Source organism: Pseudopipra pipra, chromosome 21, assembly GCF_036250125.1.
Source record: "Pseudopipra pipra isolate bDixPip1 chromosome 21, bDixPip1.hap1, whole genome shotgun sequence".
NCBI classification, from domain to species: domain Eukaryota; kingdom Metazoa; phylum Chordata; class Aves; order Passeriformes; family Pipridae; genus Pseudopipra; species Pseudopipra pipra.
This window is the reverse complement of record NC_087569.1, coordinates 3,206,223-3,221,545: the sequence shown is the minus strand read 5'-3', so window position 1 is coordinate 3,221,545 and position 15,323 is coordinate 3,206,223. Positions and strand designations below refer to the sequence as shown.

Genomic DNA, 15,323 nt, shown 5'->3' with positions numbered 1-15,323 from the left:
ACTATCAGAAGGGTGGTGAGTTTCTTTTCTATAGAATCCCAGTGGCATCACCTGCTTTTGGATGGAAAATGGTTCCATAAGCAGAAGCATGTGGATATCCCATACTTCCCAGTGGAAGGTGTCCCTGCCCATGGCAGGAGGTTGGAACTGGATGATCTTTAAGGTCCCTCCAATCCAAACCATTCCAGGATCCTGGGATGATGGCAAGAGTAAAATACTGATCTGTGTGTTTGCACAGGGAAACAGATACAACTGTTACAGTGCTTAAATATGTGATGGTCTGTGTACATACTTAAGTATAAATAAATACCTACTGTAGTTAAAAGAAGTTAAAAAGTACTATCTTCCACAATCTTTTCACCTGACACATTCCTAGAAGGAACAGTAGTCTTAAACAAATGTAACTTGAAGTCAACACCTTAAAAATCTCTAAAAAGCCTCTAATGATTAGAAAGTTCCTCCAAAACTGGGATTTTTTTTTTGTTTTTTCCCTTCCTCTTAGTGCTAAAGCCCATTAGCTCAGGTGTCTTGCTCAGGTCCACTTTTCACCAATATTTCCCTGCAGGTTGGCAAGGAGAAAATGTTGCCTGTGAAGGTTGTGAAGATCCATCCGCTGGAGAAAGTTGATGAAGAGGCCTCAGAAAAGAAATCCGACGGAGCCTGTGATTCCCCGTCCAGTGACAAGGAGAACTCCAGCCAGGCAGCCCAGGACAACCAGAAGGAAGCTCTCCTGAAGGAGGATGACAACAGGAGGGAAAGCATGAGTAAGTAGGGAGGCAGCATGGCAGCAGGTAGCACCTGGCAGTGAGTATTGGAGTGTATGGATGTCTCAGGCCTGGGCTGTGAATGTTTAAAGAGTGTTATGGGATGAAATCCTGGAATTGTCCATGTTAGGGCTGAATTTTGGGGGCATCACTTGGCTTTCAGCTCTTCTTGCCTGTTTTAAAGCAGAAAATGTGCTGTCGCTCTAAGGTGTAATGAAGTGTATAAATCTAAAGTATAACAAGTGTATTTAAAGAGAAAGTGAGGGGGGCAGTAAAAGTTCTTGCAGAATCAAGTTTTTGCTCTGATGTTCATCCTCAGTGCAAACCTCTCTAGCTCCAAAGCCTGTTCTTCTGCAGTCAGAGACAAGCTGTAAGTCTCTCTATGTCCCCAGTTGTCATAAAAAATAAGTGTTGGGGTTTTTTCCATTTTGGTTTATCCCCTTTCCAATTTTCAAATGCTGAGGCAAAATTCATGCAGAAAAATGCATATTAATTTTTTTAAGGATTCAAAATAAAACCTACTTTGAAACCTTGTTCTCTCTTACCTGTTCCTCCTTGCTGCAGAGCTAAGCAGTGATATCCAAGGTTTTTCTTGGCTCTGAGAAGGTGGTGTTGAAAGAAAACCCCAATAAGTTGTCCTGTGTGACTTCTTAAAAATGGAATTATAAGAGTCTTTAAAATAGATTTCAAAAAGTGTTTTCAAACAAACAAAAAAAAACCAGTTTCACAGCTTAATTTTAAAATTAAGCTGGAGAGCTTAATTTTAAAGGCTTGTAAATGGAATGAACTGTTGGCATTTGTAAATAGCCACTCCAGCATCTGGGGAAGGTGTGTGTGTGTGACCTCCTCTGATGTGGGGAAGAGGAAACTCTGAAACCAGCCCAGCAAGCAAATAGCAAAGTCAGGAGTGGAAAACAAGCTCTACCAAACTCTAGTCCTAATAATTGCCAGCTCTTTCTGATGGTACTGGAAAATGTTCTGAGCTTCTCTGATTTCATTGCAGTGCCCTGTAGAACCAGGATGGAAAAAAAAGGTGGTGTAGAAACAATCTGGCCTTATAGACATCCTTTGAAACAGGAGTTGTGCTGGGAGAGGGGCCAGTGGTATTAATTATTTATATATACATATATATTTTGTTGAGTGCTGTACAAGGCATAGGAAGTACTTTTTACTTGAAAAATGCTCAGTGACAAAATTTACAGCAGCGTTTTTAGGCCTGGGTGTTTTAGTAAAGGTTTACCCTGGTCCATTGTGTGGTGTTCCAGCAGCCATGTCCAGCTGTGCTCCTACTGGCACTGCCAGTGCAGTGCTCCAAGGTTGGATATCACGGGAATGGGGCTTCCTGCTCCTGTTTCAGCCTCTGACTCAGCTGGTTCTGAACTGTGTTTACTCACCTCTGTAAGCTGGGACTGTCCTTCCCTTTCTGGAAAAGATGAACCTCAGCATTTTCCAACCCAAGATTCTGGGATAGTCATAACCTAAGCAGGAAAAGCAGTAAGCACTCATCTCTTAACTGCTTGTACATATGCTTTTATTAAAAGGATATTTTACTACTAATGCCTTTATATTCTGGGTTTTCATAGAACTTAGGTTCATAGTAATTACTGAATTATGACATTATCAAATCATTGAAATCATTATTGAGTCAAATTATTCCAGAGTGTGTTAAAATAATTGTGTAGCACTTGTTACAGTTACACAGCAGGCTGCAGAAGTGGGGAAGTGCTGACACACTTGGTGGGTTCCAGTGCTGAACTGCACCCACAGAAGCAGGATATGGAGTCTGGGGGTTCCCAAACACACTGGCCTGGAGTTTTTCTCTCTAATCATGTTCACACTTGACCACTGGGGATGTGATTTGAAGTCACTACACGAGAGTGAGTGTTTGGAAGCAGTAACAGGCTCTGTCTGTGATGTAAGAGCTGTGTCTGCCTGTGCACACACGAGGGGGCAGAGCGAACCTTGGCAGTTTTAGTAATACTTGTGTCAAACTTGGTTGTTTTCTTGGAGGAGAAAAGGGACAAAGAGAATTTCAGTCTCTCTGGTTAGGAGTCTGCTCTCCTTCAGAAGCTAAAAATAAGGCTTTGTGCCAGCTTTATTGCATCATTTGTGCAATCTGGATTGACATTGTATTGTTAGGTGCTTAGGGAGTGAACTCTGGAAAATCTGCAGAAGTGAGAGGAAAGGTTAGATTGTCCTGAAAATGGATGAACTGCTGAAGGCGGGTTCTGCAGCTTGAGCTTTAAGCTGAAGGAGGTAGGTTTAGATTGGATATTGGGAAGAAATTGTTCCCTGTGAGGGTGGGGAGGCCCTGGCACAGGTTGCCCAGAGAAACTGTGGCTGCCCCATCCCTGGGAGTGTCCAAGGCCAGGTTGGAGCAACCTGGGCTAGTGGAAGGTGCCCCTTGGTGAGTTGTATAGACATTTTCTCCCTTTGCAAAGCTCTCTGCAGAGAGATAGGTTTAAATGCAGATGATGCTTTATACTCCTTGAAAAATATGTTGCCCCCTACCTCAGGGCTGGTTAGGGCCTCCATTCCCAGGATTCTTTAGGATACTGTAAAACCCAGTTTATGAGATTTTCCTGATGTTCTGGTTTAACACTGTACAGATAGTGAGGAGTAGGGTGCTTTAATCTTTTTGGTTTACTCTAATGTGAAGACAATGTCTCACTTTGCTTTACCAGATGATCGAGCCCGTAGGTCTCCTCGGAAGCTTCCCACTTCTTTGAAGAAGGAAGAAAGGAAGTGGGTTCCACCTAAATTCCTGCCACACAAATACGATGTGAAACTGAAAAATGAAGATAAGGTGAGTTGTCTGCACGAGTCCTTTCTGTTATAACGTGAATGTGCAAGTTTAATTAATCATTATCAGTGATCATACAGCACAGTGTAGCACTTTCTGCCAGAGCCATGGCATTGGAAGCAGGAGAGTTGTCTGTAGGGCTGACCAGCCTGGCTGTTTCTATCTGTAATTGGGGTTTGTGCATGGAAACACCTGGTACCACACACTGAGTCACAGGGCTTTAGAGTGGTTGCTGTTAAGTGGCTCATCTCTGGTCAGGCAGTTAATGAGACCAGTTAAATCATGAGTGGCAGTTGCAGCTCTTGTTCTGAGCTGCTCCGAGTAGGAGGTAGCAGTGCTTTGGGAAGTAAGTGCTGGGTAACTGCCTCACTGCTCTGTGCTTTTTGTCAGCTCTTTGCTAATTTGACAAGAGAGGCAGTGCTGACCTCCATTTAATGAGTACCACATGTAGAGTTGTTCCTGTAGTCTCAGGAAAAAATCAAAACAAAATAAACATGAATACGTAAAAGCTTTTAAGTCAGTAGCGAGCACAAGCTGGAGGAAGGTTTGAAATAAAGCAGTGGGCTCTGGAAAGAAATCTGCAACATGAACTCATGGTTTTAACTGTTTTGGCTGACTGATTCTTCTACCAATCTCTGTCTCAGTTCTGCAAGCTCTGTTTGGTTTGAGTCTTTCCAAGAGAGCTTTGAAAGGGTGAGGACTTAGTGGACGTGAAGCAATACAACAGTCTTGCTCTCTTTAGCTGCATGATCTGTAGCGATGATGTGGTTAGAAGCTAATCATTAACAGCCTGCCTGTTTGTGATCTCCCAGATCATCAGCAACGTTCCAGCAGACAGCCTGGTCCGTACAGAGCGCCCTCCCAACAAGGAGATCCTGAGGTACTTCATCCGGCACAACGCGCTCCGCGCCGGCACGTGCGAGAACGCCCCGTGGGTCGTGGAGGATGAGCTGGTGAAGAAATACTCTCTGCCCAGTAAATTTAGTGACTTCTTGCTTGACCCACATAAGGTAAGAATTCCTAAAAGTAACCTCCTTTGCTGTCACACTTGTTCTACACTCTTAGTCTCAGCAGAGACTTGAGTGCGCTGGGTGGATTTTACAGTCACAGAATCATTAGGGTTGGAAAAGCCCCCTAAGATCATTGAGTCCAGCTGTTCCCCCAGCACTGCCAAGGCCATCCTTGAACAATGTCCTCAAGTGCCACATCTACATGTCCTTTAAATCCTTCCAGAGAGGAACAGAGAAGGAAAACCCACTCTTTTGAAGGTTGACTCATTGAGAGGTGACACAGCTTGAGTGTCTGAAAGTGGTCTGCTCTGAAAATTTGAGGTGTAACTGCCTTTTTTGAGGTTTTTCCAGTAGTTCATGTTGCTTGTCTACAAGTGAAGACATTTCCTGGTGTAAGAGAAATGGAAGAGCTCAGTCCTACCTGGTAGTGTCAAGTAGTGGGCCCTTTTCATAGCTACAGGAGCTGGATGTGTGTGACATCATGATGCCTGACCCTTGTATGGGAATGGACTGCAGGTTGGCAGATACCACAAATTTTGTACTGAATACTCAAGTATCAGGGATGGGTATTTTCCAGCTCTTTGTACTGACCAGCCAAAGACAGTTAACCAACTCAATGTCATATCATGAAATCTGCAGTTCTAACATCCGTCTTTGGGTGTAGAAAGCACTGATTTGTTCATTTGGTAAACTCACTTTTTTGTGGACTTTGTTGTTCTAAAACTAGAAGAGAAATATTTGTTCAGGACAAGGGGGAGTGGCTTCAAACTCACAGAGAGTAGGTTTGGATTGGATATTGGGAAAAAATTCTTTAGTGTGAGGGTGGTGAGGCCCTGGCACAGGTTGCCCAGAGCAGCTGTGACTGCCCCATCCCTGCAAGTGTCCAAGGCCAGGTTGGATGGGGCTTGGAGCAACCTGGGCTAGTGGAAGGTGTCCCTGCCCATGGCAGGAGGGTGGAACAGGATGATCTTTAAGGTCCCTTCCAATCCAGGCCATTCTCTGAGTCTGTGATTCTGTGATTACAGAAGCCTGTTACCCTTAATGCATTGAGCAGTTTCATTGGAAAATACATTAAAAATATGGGCAAAAATAATTGACAGAAATATCTAGATAACCTTTATTTACCTTTCAGTATTAATACAAAATTATTCTTTCTTTAATTTTAGTATATGACTCTCAACCCCTCAACCAAGAGGAAAAGCTCTCGATCACCTGACAGAAAGCTTGCTAAGAAATCCAAAACAGATGGATCATCCCTGGGGCAGCCTCTGAGCCCCACTCTGTGGTGTCACGTGCATTTGGAGAAATCTATAATTGGCTCTCCACTGAAGGTGAAAAACTCTAAGAATTCAAAAAGTCCTAAAGAGGAGCTGGAAGAGGTGATGAAAATTGTATCACCTGCTAAACTTGGTTCTAACTTTCACATTCCAAAGAGGAGTCGATTGGGAAAGGACAACAACAAATCCTTGGACAAAAAGCAAAGAGGCAAAAGGGTTCTGAATGGGCAGAAATCATCGGGGAAAGCCAAGTCTCCCAGGAAAGGCTTGAAGACCCCCAAGATGAAAATGAAGCAAATGACACTGTTGGACATGGCTAAAGGTACCACTAAGGTGTCCAGGACTCCCAGGAATTCTGGAGGCACCCCTGGATCTTCCAGGAAACCCCAGAAGCACCTGCCTCCTGCAGCGCTCCATCTCATTGCCTATTACAAGGAAAACAAAGACCGGGAGGACAAAAAAAGTGCTCTTTCCTGCATCATCTCCAAAACTGCTCGGCTGCTCTCCAACGAGGACCGGGCCCGGCTCCCCGAGGACCTGCGGGGCTTGGTGCAGAAACGCTACGAGCTCCTGGAGCACAGGAAGAGATGGGCCACCATGACTGAGGAGCAGAGGAAGGAGTACATGAAGAAGAAGAGGGAGAAGCTGAAAGAGAAACTGAAGGAGAGAGCGAAGGAGCGGAAGGAGAAGGAGATGAAGGAAAAACTGGAAAAACAGAAGAGATTTGAGGACCAAGATCTGAAAGGGAAGACATTGCCTACTTTCAAACTGGTTGATACTCCAGAAGGACTTCCTAACACGCTCTTTGGGGATGTGGCCATGGTGGTGGAGTTCCTGAGCTGTTACTCAGGGTTATTGATGCCAGATGCTCAGTATCCCATCACGGCCGTGTCCCTGATGGAAGCCCTTTGTGCAGAAAAGGGAGGCTTCCTGTACTTGAACCGAGTACTGGTGATTCTCTTGCAGACCCTGCTGCAGGATGAAATTGCTGAGGATTATGCTGAGCTGGGAATGAAGCTCTCTGAGATCCCACTTACCCTGCATTCCGCTTCCGAGCTGGTTCGCCTGTGCCTGCGCAAGTCGGACGTGCAAGAGGAGAGCGAGGTCTCGGATAACGTAGATGAGAGCAAGGACTCGGCAGCTTTTGACGATAACGAAGTACAGGATGAGTTTTTGGAGAAACTGGAGACATCTGAGTTCTTCGAGTTGACTCCTGAGGAGAAGTTGCGGATCCTCGGGGCGCTGTGCCACCGGATCCTCATGACGTACTCGGTGCAGGACCACGTGGAGGCCAAGCAGCAGGCGTCGGCTGAGCTGTGGAAGGAGCGCCTGGCCGTCCTCAAGGAGGAGAACGACAAGAAGAGGGCAGAGAAACAGAAGAGGAAAGAAATGGTGGCCAAGAACAAGGAGAACGGCAAAGATGAGCATATGATGGGCAGGAATGAGAAGAAAAAAGAGATGATGAAAATGGAGCACCGGGTGGAGATGGAAGCCGACGACATGATCAGCGCTGTGAAGAGCAGGCGCCTTCTCGCCATCCAAGCCAAGAAAGAGAGGGAGCAACAAGAAATACAGATGAGAGGTAAGAAAAATACCAAGAGAGTGTGTCGTGGAGTAACTTCCTGGCAAAATTCATGGCCTGTTTTCAGGAGCATTGCCTGGTTATGTGGGTTTTGCTCACTGGAGATCTCTAACTCAGCTGCTGTGGTTCCTGTGGCAGCTCAAAAATCTGGAGTTTTAAGAGAAAGTTTTTTATGTGTGGGTGTCTTTTGTTCAGTACCTTTCTGATTTTGTCAGGCCAAGGAAGATTGAACAAAAGAGTATCTGTTTTGGGAACAGAAAGCAACCAAAAATTTGTCTGTGTCCAAATATCATCTGGTTCTTACATGGAGAGGAGATGCTTCCTGCCTGAAAGCCAGTTCCAACAGCTGCTGCTGGCCTTGCTGCCCTGCACATTATCAGGCTGATGCCAGCAGCCCTTCTCCCACATCAGAACAACTTGGACAATAAACCTCATTTTGCAGTTTCTCACTTCAAAGAATTAGTTATGGAGCTGTGTAAATATAAACTGTCCACTCACCTTTCTAAAGCATGAGTTGCAGCACCAAACTTTGTGTGTGACTGTGTAATGAGTGCTGTTTGCTGAGGGGTATGGATGTGAAGAGCAAAACACTTTGGAATTACATTTTAGGGATTTTTTTGTTGTTATAAATGTGGGTACTGGACAGAGGGAGGTGGATAGCACAGCTTGTCTTGGTTATTTCTGAAACAACTGAGGGACAAGCATCCCACATGGCGCCTGGCTTGTGTGCCTTAGCTGGAATGTGGGAATATCTGTTCTAGGAGACCAAGAATCCCAGAATGGTTTGGATTGGAAGGGACCTTAAAGCTCATCTGGTTCCACCCCCTACCATGGGCAGGGACAGCTTCCACTAGCCCAGGTTGCTCCAAGCCCCGTCCAACCTGGCCTTGGACACTTGCACAGTTTCTCTGGGCAACCTGTGCCAGGGCCTCCCCACCCTCACAGCCAAGAACTTCCTCCTGTTATCCAAACTAAACCTCCTCTCTGTCAGATTAAAACCATCTCACAGTCAGAGGTTTCTCTTTCACCTCTCTGGTAACATGTGTACACTGGGAGCTCTGACTTCTTCCAAGTTAAACCCGTCAAGATTGCAGCCAGTGCTGCCCAGCTTGCCTCTTAAAACCACTTCAAGAAAGCAGAAATTTATGTTTTTATTCTTTTTGGACTTCAAAAGAAGCCAATGCAGAAGTTCCTGTTGAGATAATGTGGTTATTATCAGTATTTTCTTGATAGTAAAAGTCGAGTCACTTCCATTTCCTTGTTACTGCAGCACCTACTAATTGTTCTTTGCCTTATCACTCCACGAAGGAGTAGTTCCCATACAGGCTGTCCAAAGTGATGGAGAGCTGGAAGCTTGTACAGCTAAGGGAGCCTGCTAGAGAGGAAAGTGCAGCTGAGAGTAGCTCACCTTCACTACTGAAAATGAGGTGTGGGCAGGAACCCTCTAGTTTGGTGTCTTTGTTCTCATTTTGTTTGAACAGTTTTGGCAAATGAATAAATTCAAGTGTCTGTCCTTTGCTTGGGAAAGTCCTTAAAGTCAAGTGTCTGTCCTTATCCTGTCACTTGGTGGTACCTGCTGCAACTGCTCTGTGCAGCTGGCTGGGAAAAATCCCTGTGTCCTGAATGCCCACCATATCCCATGTGGGCAGAATTGGAGAGCTGGGTGGCAGAATGGCTTGGGTTTGTCTTTGGAGTCTTGGCTCTCGTGGGGAGGGCACTGAGGAGGAGGGAGGTGGCACTGGGGCCAGATCAGGCAGGAAGTCTTGAAGGTGTCAAGGAGATGAGGAACTCTGGAGGGATCATATCAGTACTACCTGCTGAATGGGTCTCCTGATGTGGTTTCTGAGACTCAGATGTAAAAACTTGGCACTTGGCTGTTGCTCCTTGCTCTGATTTCTGTCCTGTGAGACAGGGAGAGGTCATAAAATTTAGGGAGGAGTTGATATTTACAGACTGGGTTGGGCAGCTGCTTGTGCCTGGCAGGATGGGACTAACAGGACAGTTTGCTGCAGTTGCTATTAGTTGGGTTGTTGGTATTTTGTTATAAAAGCTGATCCTCCAAGTTGGTGTAACAAATGCCAAGGGTATGTTTTTCATCAGGTCTCCTCTAATCAGGATTAATTACATTGGCAGGACTTGAGAGCCTTACCAGATATTTACTGATCAACTGTTATCAAACCTAGCTTGACACAGGAAATGGCTCCAAGAGAAAGGGAGCCTGGGAAAAGTTCTGACGAGAAGGTACCTCGTCCCTGGGCCTCAGGCAGCACTTGGCCTCTCTGTGCTGCTTCTGCCTGCCCCCCTCCACCTTTCCCCTTCATTATGGTCTCATTCCACCTGCTTTGGACCCTCCTTTGTGAGGCTTCGGGGTCACCTAATTGTGGCCTTACAGTGCCTGAAGGGAACCTTCAGTGAAGGTGGAGAGAGCCTGAAGTGACAGGACAAGGGGGAATGGCTTCAAACTGGGAGTAGGTTTAGGCTGGATAACAGGAGGAAGTTCTTGGCTATGAGGGTGGTGAGGGCCTGGCACAGGTTGCCCAGGGAAGCTGTGGCTGCCTCATCCCTGCAAGTGTCCAAGGCCAGGTTGGATGGGGCTTGGAGCAACCTGGGCTAGTGGAAGCTGTCCCTGCCCATGGATCATGATGAGATGATCTTTAAGGTCCCTTCCACCCCAAACAGTTCAGTGATCCCATGACACGATTCATGGCAGAAACTGCCTCACTTCCTGCTTCTTACCTAGAGATGTGAAAGGACATGTTTTGCTCTTTAAGCTCTTGCCAGGAGCCTGTGATGCCAGGATTTAGGCCACTTCATATTTTTCTTTTCCCTGTTTTTTGTCCACAGCCAGGGATATTGAAAGCTACTAAAATTTCAGTACTTCTGTCATGAGTGGGAGGACTGAGGTTTCTGTTTTAATGCTCTCCCACATTTCCTACAATAGGAACTAATAATAATAAGGACTAATTTCTCCAGACAATTTTTATCCAGGCTTTCTTCAGCCCAGTTCATCCTTATGCCTTGACTTCTTAATTCTTGATTTTTTTTCTAGAACAGTGGGTGGAAAGTAAAACAAAAGGTTGGATGGTTGTGCCCAAAGAATATTAACTAAAATCCCCAATAGATATTTTTTTTTTTTACCCCCACAGTGTGGTAAAATAAAAGACAATATTGGTGTCTGGATACAACAAAGGAAAGCTAATTCTGCTCTGTGCTAATTCCAACAGTGAGGATGGAGAGAGAAGCAGAGGAAGAAAGAATCCGGAGGCATAAAGCTGCAGCTGAGAAAACTTTCCAGGATGGAATTGCCAAAGCCAAGCTGGTGATGCGCAGAACCCCGGTGGGCACCGACCGGAACCACAACAGGTGGGAGAGGAAACGCCCCTGAGCTGGCAGCTCTGCCCTGGCAGGGGGGCTGTGTCAGGCAGCAGCCCCTGGAAAAGGGTTGATGGGGGGGGAGAATGTAGGAATTGTGGAGAAGAGAGAAGGGAGCTTTTTGTGTACGTGGAGTGTAGTGGGTGGGTACATGCCCAGCTTTCTGTGGCCTTCCCATGGAGGTCAGGATCACTCGACATCAGTGCTCAGGAACCTCATCACAGTCATCTTTTCTTCTTTTTCCGTATTTGTTGCACAGGAATACTCTTAGAATGGGTTCTAATCAAAGCTTTCCATGTTTCTCAGCTGGGCTAAGATAGACACACGTGCATTCAGATGCACACAGATGCTTCTCCCCTCAATGCAAATAAAAGCCTGTGTGTGTAACCAGCCAGCAGAGGAGGCAGGGGCCTGTTAACACACGTGTTTCCTGCAGGTATTGGCTGTTCTCGGATGAGGTTCCTGGATTGTTCATCGAGAAGGGTTGGGTACATGACAGTATAGACTACAGGTTCACCCTGCCCCACCAGAAAAAGGAAGATCTGAAGAAGGACCACAGCCCTGGAGGTATGGTCACCATGCTTCTCTGGGGGCAAAAATCCATGTTTGGGAAAGGAAACTTAACACTTGTATGTGGAAATAGTTCTTGGGACAGAAGAGCCTGCTATAATCTGACTCCAGCTGAGTTTCATTCCTGATCATTTCTTGCTTTTGGAACATCACAGGCTGGCACTGAGTCCCTCTGTAGCAATCCTGCATGGCAGAGCTTATGGAGTTAGATCTGAACCCTCACCTGGTGGGATTGTCTTGGACAAGGATCAGAGCAGGCATACGTAGAGGAATGGAGCAGGGCAGACCTGCAGGGAGATCCTTCAGCCAGATGTAACTTAGCAGTCCCCTTTCTCGGTGGCTGGTTGAGCTGCAGGTGTATCATTCCAAGCCCCTCCATGGGTATATTTTCTTATGTGAACTCTTTCAAATACTGACCAGCTGTGTTCCTGTACACCACTTGCTTCCAGCTGTTGTTATCTCTCAGCTGTTGCTCGTGTGCTTTCCCAGCCAGTGGGCAGGATTTCATCATGATCTCTTGGAGAATTAACAAGCAAGTGCTTCAACGAGCAAAGGTTTAAATCCACGTCAGACCCTTGTCTGAGATGCTCAGAAATACAAACACACGCTGCTTATAACTCCCTCAGTTCTCAAAGTGCATTGTCAGGACACAGCTAAAAAGTGAAACTGGGGGTTTATATTTTGGGAACAGCAGGAATGCTGCTCAGGAATCCACCTGAGCCTGTGCTTTTCTCTTGCAGAGAAGCGGAAGAGCGCAGGCAGCGACGGCCGAGGGACCAAACTGCCCCGCTCCGTGCCCAGCACAGACCTGCCCGCCGAGACCACCACTCCCAAGCAGGGCCAGAACTTATGGTAACACACGCTTTTATAGCCCCCAAATACTCAAAAGTGTAGAGGTCGAGGAGTCTAGACACATTTCTTTTGCTATGAACCTGTTACTCTTTCAGTGCTGAGCAGTTGGGTTGGTTCAGCAGCTCCCCAGGCCTCTGCTGCTGATGTTATCACTGCCCTGCTAACAGGGTAGCCAGGCCAAGAGCCAGTGGAGTCTTTATTCAATCTAATCAATCAGACATAAAGACAGTATAAATTAAGATGGTAAAATGCTGCTTTGATATATTGCTGTGTACTTACCAATATTGGTAAGTGATACTTAAAAGAAAAAAAAAAGGGAGGGGAGCAGTGTTAGGGTTTTTGTTTATGGTTCATCTCAGCTGACCTGAGTTGTGGCACGTGGGGCCCTTGAGCACAAGAAATTTAAGTCTTCCTGGATGTCTCTGGAGACAGGCCTATATCCTTCCTGTTCTTGTACTATGTGAGACGTGCTGCAGAGTCCTCCTCCAGCTCCTCATCTCCTCCAGTCTTCTTCCTGGGCTTCCCAGCAGGCTGTGGTGGTGTGTCCACTTGTTTTCCTATAGCACCATAGAATTAATTTTTGTCCCTGCTGATAGCTGTAGCTTAGCAAAGTTATTCTTCCATGCTGACAGCCTGTTATCCCTGTAATGCTTCCCAATGCCAAGCAATGTCTTCTAAGTGAATCAGACCTCCTTTCAGCATGGAGATTTGGGGACTTGCTCCAGTAATTGGCCCTACCAGTGTCCTTAAAGAAATTCTCCTGTGTTGAGTGTTGCTCTGTGTGTTAAGGAGTGCTCAGCAGTGTCCCCACCCCACAAAACACTGGCTAAGCTCTACCTGTTAACTGCCTGTGCAGGACTCTGCATTTTTTGGATGACCCTGAGAAGTACATGCTCCTGTAGCTCCCCTCTCAGCAGGGTCTGTTCCCCAGAGTTCTCCACTGCTGACACACAGGATGGGGTTACTTGGTCTTTGAGAAATAGAAGTTGAACTCAGCTCCAAGGAATAGTTGCCAGTCAGAACTACTTTACCAAACATGTTCCTGCTCACCCACCAGGAACTGTCAGAGGCTGAAATCTGTGGGTATCTTGATTGATCTGACCCACTAGCATTAAGAGATGACTCTTTGTGTTGCTCTACCCCTTCTGTAATGGCAGCAAGGTGTAGGAGATCAGAGTTCCTGTGCTTTCCTTCTCTGCCCCATCCTGCCATGAGAAATCTCCACCCCATTCTCAGTCTGGGCCTTTGCATGTCTTGTCATGTGGCCAAAATTCAGGCAATTGGGCTTTCCTGGGGAATGGGTGCTGCACAGGGGTTGTGGAGGACAGTATGACCCACAGGGAAGTCCTCTGCTCTTCCTGACTGCCTGCTCTGTCTTAGTGTTAGTTGAGCAGAGATGACAAGGAGAAGGACCAATTCTATGAGGAAAACAGTACCTTAAATTTAGAGTGCATATTGCTAACCCCGAGGGCAGCATAGAGCCAAATTGGATGAGTTAATTAACACAGAACTCCTGTAACTTGTAACTCCAGGCTGAACTTGAAAAAGCACAGTATTTGATCTGCTCTATCAGGTTGGCCACTCCCAAGGACACGCTGAGAGAGATCAGAGTGGTGACAGAGGCAGGAGTGCTGCATGGAGTAACCAGTCACACAGCCTGGGAGGAGCAGCTCTTGGAACCAAATCCTGGACACACTCAGTGCTGAATTATGTTCTGTTTTGTATGGAGTGGCCATAATGGATGGTGTTCTCCTTTTTGTGAAAAAGAGAGCAACTAAAAGAATTAAGAAGCTTCTTTAGAAGTTTAAAGGCAGCCAGAAGCCTAAAACACTTTCAGAGAGATTTGCTTTAGAGTTTCCACACTAGGTGATCAGAGTAAGTGTTGCCTCTCACCTTTGAAGAAAAGGGTTTGAGGAACTTGGAAAAAAACCAGCAGCAGCAATCACAAAACATCCTGATTGTGGCTTGCATCAGGATAAGGAAGCTGTTAAAAGTAAGAAAGCCTACTTAAAACCTGTGGTTGAGTCTAAGTGAAAGAATAAAAGGGATGCTAAACTGAAGTACAGACTAAGGGGAAAACAATTTTCATTTTCCCTTGGGAAACAAACTTGCTTCACCAGATCTGTTGTTACAGGGTTTGCCTTAGGAGAAGAGGGAAGCTCTTCTCATGAGGGAATAATTGGCCAAGGGACATGAAATAAATCACAGAAATATTCCAACCTGTATGTTCAGCAGGGAGATGGAGAATAATGCTAGAGGAGAATGGGGAAGCTTCCTAAAGACAGAGGATTTCTTTTGATACAGAAAAAAGGGATCAGGAAATTAAACTAGAAGATGGCAGTTCTGAAATAGAGAGGAGAGTGCTGCAGCTGAGGTACACAGCTCACTGCTGCCAGCTGCTGTGGATTGTGAATTGTACCTGTTCAAAGCTGGACAAACTGCTGAGAGAGGAGTTCACTGAGGAACAGGAAGCACAAAGGTTCTTGTCCTGGCACACAGGGAAGTCCTCGAACCAGCAGATGCTGCAATCTGGAGGGGCAGGTCCCTGTGCTGCCCCTTGGCCACTCAGACATCAGACACTGAGCTGGGTGGGGTTTTCTTGGCCTGGCCACAGTGTCTTCAATATCTGTCCTTTTTAGTCCCTGCTGGGAAGGACTCTAAATGCTGACAATCACAGCACCTGCTGTTTTTTCATGGGATTCTTGTGCCCCTGTTGTGCCAGGCAGGGCAGCTGGGAGGTGCAGTAATGCAGGTGGAGGGTCTGAGCCAGGCATGGGCCTTGAGCAGGGGCACGGAGGCAGCTTCTCAAAGGACACATAACCCCTTCTAATTCACCCTCTGCTGTGCTGGCTGCCTCTCCCTGACTGACAGGGCACCCAAAGCCATGCCTGCAGCTAAGCAATAAGCTCCCTCAGCTGAAAGGCTTTTCCTTAAAGCTCTGGAGCTGCAAAGAGCTTGTTTGCTAAGTACCTGTCTGACAGCTGCCACCATTTACAGGTAAGCTTTCACAAAAAGCCAAGTGACAGCTTGAGAGCTGTTATTTCAGGGGATAGACAGGAACCAGAATTTCCCTCTGAGGAAATCCATATTCCT

At 46.3% G+C, this 15,323-nt stretch overlaps 1 protein-coding gene across 2 annotated transcripts in view; it reads left to right on the top strand.

Moving 5' to 3' along the window:
- The window catches only part of BAZ1B (bromodomain adjacent to zinc finger domain 1B), a 42,971-nt gene that overhangs the window by 8,509 nt on the left and 19,139 nt on the right, over window positions 1-15,323 (top strand). For both annotated transcript variants that reach the window (XM_064677678.1, XM_064677679.1), the window contains exons 4-10: window positions 566-764; window positions 3,449-3,570; window positions 4,380-4,577; window positions 5,744-7,436; window positions 10,661-10,799; window positions 11,245-11,375; window positions 12,119-12,230. In XM_064677678.1, coding sequence (XP_064533748.1) covers window positions 566-764; window positions 3,449-3,570; window positions 4,380-4,577; window positions 5,744-7,436; window positions 10,661-10,799; window positions 11,245-11,375; window positions 12,119-12,230 — 2,594 coding nt within the window. The remainder of the gene's footprint in view (window positions 1-565; window positions 765-3,448; window positions 3,571-4,379; window positions 4,578-5,743; window positions 7,437-10,660; window positions 10,800-11,244; window positions 11,376-12,118; window positions 12,231-15,323) is intronic.